General features: G+C 37.8%; 2 protein-coding genes across 3 annotated transcripts; one reads left to right on the forward strand and one right to left on the reverse strand.

The window, feature by feature from the left end:
* The first annotated feature begins 2,780 nt into the window (after positions 1 to 2,780).
* On the forward strand, positions 2,781 to 4,857 carry GAE6 (UDP-D-glucuronate 4-epimerase 6). The gene has a single exon (XM_047307927.2). The coding sequence runs from the start codon at positions 3,189 to 3,191 to the stop codon at positions 4,521 to 4,523; it is 1,335 nt and encodes a 444-aa protein (XP_047163883.1). The 5' UTR covers positions 2,781 to 3,188; the 3' UTR covers positions 4,524 to 4,857.
* Positions 4,858 to 8,025: 3,168 nt separating this feature from the next.
* Positions 8,026 to 10,015, reverse strand: LOC124833441 (glycine-rich RNA-binding protein 4, mitochondrial). Of its 2 annotated transcripts, none has more exons than XM_047307928.2 (5): positions 9,859 to 10,015; positions 9,216 to 9,374; positions 9,052 to 9,120; positions 8,431 to 8,537; positions 8,026 to 8,349 (listed from the first exon to the last, which is right to left on the reverse strand). In XM_047307928.2, the coding sequence occupies exons 2-5, from the start codon at positions 9,337 to 9,339 to the stop codon at positions 8,206 to 8,208; spliced, it is 444 nt and encodes a 147-aa protein (XP_047163884.1). In that variant the 5' UTR covers positions 9,340 to 9,374; positions 9,859 to 10,015; the 3' UTR covers positions 8,026 to 8,205. The 2 variants fall into 2 exon arrangements, with proteins under 2 accessions (XP_047163884.1, XP_047163886.1); XM_047307930.2 differs by lacking the exon at positions 9,859 to 10,015 and adding an exon at positions 9,671 to 9,828.
* Positions 10,016 to 10,618: the final 603 nt, after the last annotated feature.

Here is a 10,618-nt window from a genome sequence, read left to right on the forward strand (position 1 = left end):
ATAACTAAGAAAAAGTATGAGCTGAAAGAGATTCATTAGATTACATAGGCAGATTTTGAATATTATAATAAATAAAGGTTTGATTGATGAAAAAGGTTGAGGGTGAGGGTGAGCTGCCGACAGTGGAAAGATATGGTGTGATTGAGGAGTGAAGTATAATTAACAAACACACAAAACGACAACGCATTCATTCATCGTTTCTCTGGAAGCTGTCCATTGCTGCGAATGCCATTTTCATATATAAAATGAAATAAGAGGAAGAGCAAATTCCAAGCTCTCTTTCTAATATACCACTATTTTCTAGGCCTTTCCTTTCTTAATCAGTAAATGTACGTAATTATATATTGAAAAAAAAAAGTCAAGATATTAACCCATCTAATCCAACTCCACTTCACATTAATTAATTTACTAATGGTCGTGCCATTCAGCCGATAAACCTGTTCTTTTTCTTCCGTTTTCTGTTGCATGTTGCATTACAATGTTCTTTCTTTCTTTCTTGACACACAGAAAGAGCCAGCTGCTGAAAGATGATTCGAGTTTTACATAAAACTCTGTAGCTTTTGTGACTTGAGTAAAGTTCCACTCTTCATTTTTAACAATAAAACTAACTCTGTTCACTGTTTACATTTTCTGATCTTTAAAAAAAGTTGTTTCAAACGTAAAAGATGTCCTTATCTTCAAATTTTTTAACATATCCCACGAGCTTTATCTTCGGTTGCGTGTTTTGTGGGTAACTTATTTTCTGTATTTCTAGCATTTATTTTTGGACAGTATTGATTTTTAGAATTTGTTTTGCACATAATATAAAGTTGTTTTTTCCTTGTGAGTTAAAGAATGAAACAGTGTAATGTTTTGTTTTTGGTAGTGATTAGTGTGCTGTGAAGGTACGCAATTAATATGTACATACATAAGTACTGGTATTGGCATGTGACAGGGAGAATATATAGATATAGGTGTGAAGGAATAAAGAAGAGAAATGCTCCATTTTTATGACTTAGGAACCTTCTTCTGCATTTCCTTTCCTTTCTTCTGCCCCACATTTCATCATCCTCTTCTACTTTTCAAACACCCACTTCTCAAATTTGTTTTATAAATTCACAGTATTATGTGCTGTTTGCTTTTTTCATAATGTTTTCATATTTCTACTTTTCACATTCTCCATATTTATGCTGTATTTTTTCTCCCTCAAAACAAGTTGTATACGTTTTTCTTTAAACTTTATACGTACAAGAAATTCCTTTAGATCTTGCTCAATAATTGACAAAATGGTTTGATCTTTCTCGTGGAGTTTTTTGGGATCTGGAAAGTTGCCTCCATAATTATTACTACGATACAAATTTGAGAGAGAAATATTCACAATATTGGCCAAACACCAGAACATAAACCACGTCCCAAACATCTTATCATGCAAGTAGTTTCAATATAATTATCATAAGTTTTAATGATTTTATCGCATGCCACATCCTATGATTTGTTTTATGATATCTTTTTATACGATAAATAAGCTGTTTCCGTATTCTATTCCTTAACAAACACCTGTCTATGTAGTAAAAACGAACACTTTCAAATTTTCTGACTACTTCTTTAAAGTGTGTTCGGTTACGTATTTATTCTTCTGTCTTCTCATTCTGATCTGATATGTTTCTTCCACCATCTCAAAGTTGTGTTCATGGGACTGTATTATAATTCAATCGACAAATCTAATATGTTCGGTTACGTATTTATCCTATTATTATATAAAAATCATAACATTTTATAATCTTAACCGTGATTATCATATAGAAAAAAAAGTTAATAGATGTTAGTATTATTGAAGTAATATATATGATTTGGCAGACATAAATGATAATGGGTGCAATTAAGATAATGTATGGAGAATGTTGAAGTACATAGGAATAGAGTTAACAGTGACGACAGTGAGAAAAGGAATGCAGTCAGTCACATTTAAAGTCAAATCTTTCTGTCAAACTAAACGTTGGGCCGGAGGTAGTTGTCATCATGTGTGAAAAACTACGTAATTTGTCCAGCTATCAATTAACACACTCTAAATCAAAATTAATTTCTTAACATTTTAGATTTATAATTGTTCCCTTTATTTATTACTCTTGTTCCAGGGATTGCATGTGTATTATTAACACACTCGGGCCCACCGGAAAAGGTACTGGAAACCGTTTATCTTGCTCTGTGCCAATTATTATTCGTCGACTTTTTTCCTGACATAATTATTTATGGATAAACTTAAAAAGCAGAAAGAGAGTGTTGCAAATTACGGAGAGTGGTAAGAAAGAGTGTCGTTGGTATTAAATGTGGTAGTACAATGCAGAGGCAGTACAAAAATACAAAAATGAATGAAAATTTTGTTTTAACAGCAAAAACATGTTTATTTAATGCAAGTGGTGCTCCATGGGCAATTAATTAGACATGGACCTGCTGCATGGAATCGTCTGACATTGCCTTATGCCTAATGGATGGAAGAACAGAAGAAGAGAAGAACCCAATATTTTTTACTTATAGAGCCGACCGAGGCCATTCTCATCCTTAATTAACATCAACGTTGATTAGATCGGCAAGTTTAAGATAAGGGGGAAATTTATTATAAACTTTTTCTTTAATTACAGCATTTAACGCGGTGTCTGAAAGAAAAGGGTTAAATAAACAGTAAGTATATAAGGACAAACATGAATATGAAAGCGGTAGTAGTCTAACGCTGTCGGTGCCTAATTAATGTGGACTCAATTATGTCGACGAGAGAGTGTGGTATGGTATTAACACACCTTGTGGTATTAAAGATTAAATTAGATTTTAACTGTTTTATTTTAAAAATAATAGGAAAATGGAGATGGTAAATGGCCTAAAAGAGGAGAAGAGTTGACATGGTAGCACGTGGAGAGCACATGGTGGGGAGTATTTGGTGATCCATGACTGACTGACAAATGTGAAGAAGGGCTACGTAGGAGAATAGAATAGTTTTGATGAGAGTGTGATAGTAAGTAAGAAGGAAGGAAGGAAGTGGTGCTATCCAACCAACACCAACCTGTATTTTCTCTCTCTCTCTCCTTGGCCTTTATATCAACCTTTTTCCTATCTTTCAAGCTTCAGGGCTCACCTCGCATCGGCTCTCTCTCGGTCAGACACAAACACAAACAGATAACAAGCATTCGGAGTTACCTTACTTCTCTTCTCTCTCGATGGATCGAATGGTTTCTCCGCCGGACACCAGCAAGAGCATAAAGCTGGAGAGATACAACAGCTACATCAGGAGAGTCAACAGCACCAAGCTGCTCAACGCCTCTTCCAAGCTCCTCTTCCGCGCCACCCTCCTCGTCGCCCTCATCCTCGTATTCCTCTTCACCTTCAACTACCCTCCCCTCGCCGACACCACCCACCGCCATCTCCACGCCCACTCCCACTTCCTCTCCTCCGCATTCGGGGCCTGGGAGAAGCAGGTGCGCCACTCCTCCACTCCTCGCCGGCCCAACGGCCTCACCGTCCTCGTCACCGGGGCGGCGGGCTTCGTCGGCAGCCACTGCTCCCTCGCCCTTAAAAGACGGGGGGACGGGGTGCTGGGTCTCGATAACTTCAACTCCTACTACGACCCCTCCTTGAAGCGCGCCCGCCAAGCAATGCTGGCCAAGCACCAGGTGTTCATCGTGGAAGGTGACCTCAACGACACGCCCTTGCTCCGGAAGCTATTCGACGTCGTCGCTTTCACCCACGTCCTCCACCTTGCCGCCCAGGCCGGCGTCCGCTACGCCATGCAGAACCCCCAGTCCTACATCACCGCCAACATTGCGGGCTTCGTCAACCTTCTCGAAGTTTCCAAATCCGCCAACCCCCAACCCTCCATAGTCTGGGCTTCCTCCAGCTCCGTCTACGGCCTCAACACTCAGAACCCCTTTTCGGAGCTCCACCGGACCGACCAACCCGCCAGCCTCTACGCCGCCACCAAGAAAGCCGGGGAGGAAATCGCCCACACCTACAACCACATTTACGGCCTCTCCCTCACCGGCCTCCGCTTCTTCACGGTGTACGGCCCCTGGGGGAGACCCGACATGGCCTACTTTTTCTTCACCAAAGACATCCTCCAGGGGAAGACCATCGACGTGTACGAGACGCAGGACGGGAAGCAGGTGGCTCGTGACTTCACCTACATCGACGATATCGTGAAGGGGTGCCTCGGGGCTCTGGACACCGCCGAGAAGAGCACCGGGAGCGGTGGGAAGAAGCGTGGGCCAGCCCAGTTGAGGATTTACAATCTGGGCAACACCTCCCCGGTTCCGGTGGGGAACTTGGTCTCGATTCTCGAAGGGTTGCTGAACACCAAAGCCAAAAAACACGTGATCAAGATGCCTTCGAACGGCGACGTCCCCTACACACACGCCAATGTGAGCCTGGCCTTCCGCGATTTCTCTTACAAACCCACCACCGATCTCCCCACCGGTCTCCGGAAGTTCGTGAAATGGTACGTCGGTTATTACGGACCCCACCTGAGGCCCAAAAGGGAATCTCTTCTTGACAACTGATGCCTTGGCCACGTCATCATCTCCATCTCCATCTTCATCTTCCTTAATTATTGCTGTCATTCTTTTTTGTTAATTATTTTCCGTGGACCCAAATGTTGGTGTGGCAACTATACACATATAAATATCTGATGGTATAGATGAAAGACATAAATGTGAAGGAAAGGAACACAAAGCAAGTGTCTTACTGTATGTATGTATGTATTGTGTAGATCTGTATCCAAAGCTAAACCAAAAGAGAACGAGGGTTGTAATAATGGCTGGTGGGGTCTGCCACAAAGGTTGCAGATCTCTCCCCTTCTTTATCCATATATTTTCATTTCACACCTTTAATTTACTTACCTCTTTCTTTCGCAACCCTTTCTTCTTATTTTTCAAGTCTTTTTCCTACCATATACATATGTTTACCTGCATTTAGTACACCCTTAATTTTTACTGTTTCATCCTTCTTCCTCCATATACGTCTTGTTAAATTCAACACTAACATGTTTCTTTTTCCAAGTAGTTAAACATCTGTTCTTCTGATTTAAATTTTAGTTAAGAAGTAACTGTGACTACGTGACATTATCATACTTCTTTTCTGGTTATAACCAAGTATTTCGTAAAAAAGAACAACATTTCTTAATATAAGTACAATTGTCATTCTCAAGTTGTAAAGTTGTAAAGTTCTTTATTCCCAGGTCCCAATCCAAAGAGGCATTGTGGGCACCGAGCACATTTCACTTCTTTCTTTATTTCTCCCTAACAATAAGGATACAATACTGGAATTTACTGTTTATAAACAAATACCGTAATTTAGGTACACCTTTTATAAGAGAACGCGTTTTAGTTGTGTTACTACAAAGACACAGGTTAAAAACTTGCGGCTTAAAAAAAGGAGCATAATTATTGCAAGCTCCGTAGGCCTTTTGGTTGTGTTTGGCCACTAAGTCAAGATTTTGAGAATCCAATCAAGTAATTATGATTCCCTCTGTCCTTTGATTCTATGTTTGCTGCTTATTTACTGCTAATTATTTTCATCTACATTAATGCTATTCTAGTAAACTGTTTAGAGCTTATGAGAGTGAAGTTGGTGTAACTTTAACCCAAACCTAAAAGTAAACAATTCACATGTTCAAATTTCCACCATTAATTAGTTGCAGCACACTAAAGACTTATGTGTGTGAGTGTGTCACAAGCTTCTTGTCTTTTAGAACTTTAAATCGGATGGTGTGTGCATTCACTGCACACGGCGATTGCCTCTTGAGAAATGGAACAATGATATGTATGCAATGTTTGACCAAATGGAAGAAGAAAAGATTTTTGTGTAGAAATGGGATAATTTGAATGGTGGGGAAGACCAATACGCGTAGACTGCAACCTCGTTTAATATTCTTCCTGTTACTGCCATTGCCAACTCACTCTATCACCTCATTTCTCACGTGTAATCATTTCATAAAGCTAATGCTAACTTAACTAAATCCCTGCATTCCTCCATTCTTAGATCAAACATGATATACCTATAGAATTGGTGAGCTTCAAGTTAGGGAAGGATCAACTGAGAGATATTGTCATACCAATGAAAGAGTCAAGAATTTATGTCTCTTTGTATTATATCTGATCTAGTTGACAACCCATGTCTTCAAATCGTGTTCTGTTAAATATAATACGATTTACGTTTCCAAAGCTTGGAACCTTTTTTTCCGAATAAATCAAAAGAGATAGAAATTAGACATGGTGTCTACGATACTTATATAACAGAGTTGACCACCGGAGTCTTCAAATTCTCATTAAACTAATAATGTTTTTCATTTGTTCAAAGTGTGAAAATTCTACACCGACAGTCCATGCCTACTATACATTTTTAAAATAAATCTGTATCAAAATTTGGGATTAAGCGTTTATCATGATCCAACATGAAGATAGTTAAAATTGATTTTATGGAAGGAAAAAGCATGGTTTTGTTATTTTAATTTTATTCTGAAATTAAAAGGAAAATGGTTTAACAATGGCATGATCCTGCTAGAAGGCAGGAATAGAGGGACAGAGTTAATGTCAACGGAATGTTTCTTCTTTCTGTTATTTTAATGTGTAAGAGTAAGGGGACCAATTAGCAGAAAAGTCAGGAATAGTTTACCTTCATAATATATAAGTTTGAAAGTTTGCAAAGATACCAAACTTGGTTGCACAATGCATGCATGACCTATGCACACTATATTTTCTATGAATATCATCACTAGATAAAACAAAAGTCGCGAATTTGGTTTTGATTAAATTTAAAAGAATAACTGTTTCCCTTATTGTTTATTGTTTTTGAATTATAAAGTAATAAAAGTGCTATATTGTGAAATCATGAGCTAGTGTCACACAACCTTAGACAAAAGATGTGATGAAGAAGGTGTTTGAACTGCAAACCAAGAGAAAAAAATGTGTTGGGTTTGTATGGTTGTGATGTAATGTTGATAGAAGAGGACAAATGTTGCAATTGAGAGGGAGAAAGACACTCCACCATCAATGTTGTGCAAGTGCTATTTCAGCGAAAAAATTGACGTGATCCATATCTTTTCTTAACGCATAACAGAACAATAACAACAGGGACATAAGCACATGCACCCCACCTTATGGTCACCGACACTCACTGCACATTCCATCCACGAAAATTATTTTATCACAAAATATTTAAAAAGCTCTTCGTAGAAACTTTATTCAACTTCATACAAATTGTGAACTAAAAATTACTCCAAGTGCTTTTATTAAATTTGCTAATGAATTTTATAATATTTTTTTCAAGGAAGTTGTATTAACGTTTTCTTGAAAAATGTGTTAATAAATCCATTTGGTAATTAATGGGCGTTTTGCCTTCAAAGGTAGAAAACTAAGTCACCATGTCACATAACATCATAGTAGTAAACGTGTGGTATATTATTATTTGCGCTTCAATATTCACGAATGAAAACTAAAATTTTAATTTTAATATTATTCAAAGCGTATCAAAATTCTCTCCACTTCTATTTCCTCACATTCCAGTATTCGTCCCCAACATTCCAGTATTCGTCCCCAACATAAAATTGCAAAACATGCCAAATTGCAAAGCCACGCCTGACGGAAATTTCTCTATATATTTATACGGAAAACATCCTTATTTCACGTACTTGTTTTGTCGTTCAAAACTTATCAATATTACAAATATTACCATTATCCTTCCACAACCAATCACATCTACAATACTCATACGCTCCGTTTAGCAGTAGATACTACATTAATAAGGGACTAATTTTATTACCATGTACAACAAATTCTCACAATGCACACTCAGTTGCATCAGCCCCTATTTCCACTAGTTAAAACTCTATTAACTTATAAAACCACCATTTTATGAAAAGTGATTAAGAAAACAGCATCTATTGATACGCTACCACACAAATAATAATGATTGGACAGTACCGCTCCAGAAAATCAACATTAGAATTTTAATGCCCTCGGGTGGGCTCGGTGATTTTTAAGGCCCAAATAAATGAACCCATAATTGAAAACTAATCAGAAATCCAACCAACACACATTCCATAAAAGTCGTTAGAATAACGTAACCAAGAAATGTTACCGAAGAAAACACGGCATTCCACTAGCTACCTTAATCGAAGTTTTAGGCATAAACATTAAATCTCAAAACTAAGCACGAGCACCAGAAAATTTAGAATATATTGGATCACCAACCACCACCACCATAACCACCGCCACCGCCATTACGAGGTGCATAACCACCACCACCAAAACCACCACCACCACCAGGTCGTGGTCCAGAAGATCTATCAGTTGCATAAGATACCCTAATGTTTCGCCCATTTAGATCCTAAAGAGCCACCATAGCAAGTCAGTCAACTAACAACGACTATGACAACAGAGCTAAATATAAACAGAAGAGCATTCTTACCTGCCCGTCCATTGCAGACAGTGCCTTACTTGCAGACTCATCACTGGAGAAGTTGACAAATCCAAATCCCCTTGATCTTCCGGTGTCTCTATCAGTTATAACCCTTGCTGTTAAACAGAACCAGCAAGTATAGGTAAGCCAGAACCAAAAATATGATGGGGCTGACATTTTTTTAGTGCCGGCAAGAAATCTGACCGGTTAACTTTTCTAATGTTTTATTCCAATTTCGCAAATAACCAAACCAGTAAATTTTCTCTTGAATACACTGGCACCAAAATATTCTCGTAGCCATTTTTACAATTAAATTACAAATGCTATGCAGCTTTCAGTACACAGGTGATATGCCCAGACACAATGGCATTCTTCAACATACTCCAGCTGCCAATAAAAACCTAACGGTGCATCAATTGTCAATAAAAGATAGCAAAAATTGCAGAAGGCTGAAACTCTGCTGCTGCAAGTTCAGCAATGCCATTGTGCTATACCGACAGCTAATAACGACTATGCATGTTATAACGAAACCGACTACAGCTAGACAACATATAGCAATCCCATGCTAACAGGTGAATCCATTGCTAAATGGGACCACAAGATAACAATAACGAAAGAAGCCGAACTCACCCTCAACCACGTCTCCAAAATTAGTAAATGCGTCCTTAAGAGACTGGTCATCAACTCCGTACGAAAGGCCTAAATTATCAAAATACCAAACCAATAAAAACATAAAATTAGCATCAACATACGTGGTTCGTATTCATCACAATCATTGCAACAAATGTCAATACCTCCAATGAAAAGCTTGCTTGAAGACATGCAGCGAATATAATTAAGCATGGATGCAACAGGTGCTTGTGTGCTGCGAGCAGCACCCTGCCTCAAGACATTTCCAACCGTAGTAGAAAACGCCATTATGACTGCTGCCTAAACTTGGAGTAACTGAGTTCCTGAAACCAACAATAAGACCAGTAAGGTGACGATCGCTAGAATAAAAATACATGATCATGGTAACCACAAACAACAACCGAATAAAAAAAATTCTAAAAGGTTATATAGACCTCACTTCTCAAAATACAACACAACTTTTGTGGTCTCGTTTTTTAAGGCATTATAATCTCCATATGGCAAACGAAGAAAAGACAAACAAAAGTAGTGATGACAGAGAATCTATTATTCTCAGAGACCAAGTAGCATGAAAGTCGGTAAATGCATCAACCAAAAATTCAAATAAGCATATTGGCACCTGAACGGCAGTGGGAAACCCGAAAAACGAATGAAAAGCCCGTGACCCCCCCAAAACTCCAAGGAAACGATCAATACGAATGAACAAAAATTAGGGAAATGAGAAAATAACAGAGAAGCGAGTGAGATAAATGCATAAAAATTATAGGGTTCGAGGTAAAACAGGGAAAGAACGAAGAAGAAAAATACCGAACGGAAGAGGGAAGAGCAATGCGGCTCGCTAGGGTTTAAGCTGAAATATCAGAGAGAGGTGGCTACAAAAATATCTCCTTCTTTATAGACAGAGTGAAGGGTAGTACAGTCCAGAATCAATCCTCTGCATCTAACTCTACTTTTTTAAAACTACAACCGCTTCCTATTGCTATACTTTCGTTTCTTTTTCTTCCTTCACTTTCATCATTAACGCCTTTACTTTCGGGACCCTATCTTAGTGTTCTGAAACAGCACACTACCAAATCATTTCACCGTTAGCAAACAAATACACAGAGTAAAGTCAAAATTGTTTTTTATGTAGTTATTTTTCCTTTTTCCGTATTTTGCATAAAATTAAATTTTTTATTTAATATTGAAAACACTTATATTTACGACAAATAGGTTGATAACTTGATACTAAAATATACAGAGAACATTTTAAAAAATATTATAGAAACCCAGGTTTTTTTCAAATGTAACAAAACCTTTGAAAGCTCCCAATCCAATTCCTTCCCCAACTTGCCCTTTTTCTTCATGCACCCCCATAAAATTTATAAACGTCATTTCACTCTCCTTAAAAAAATTAATAAATTCACTTTTCCTTCTCTTCTCAAAGAATTGCGTTATCATTAATTCCCTTAACTCTATTTTGAATATATGTTTTTTTAAATACATTTTGAATTATGCATTTTCAGAATACATTCTAAATTATATATTTCATAAAGTAGTTTCAAATTTAGAAATACTTTCAAAATAC

The sequence above is a fragment of the Vigna umbellata genome, chromosome 5, assembly GCF_029865625.1.
Source record: "Vigna umbellata cultivar VRB3 chromosome 5, Vumbellata_1.0, whole genome shotgun sequence".
NCBI lineage: Eukaryota > Viridiplantae > Streptophyta > Magnoliopsida > Fabales > Fabaceae > Vigna > Vigna umbellata.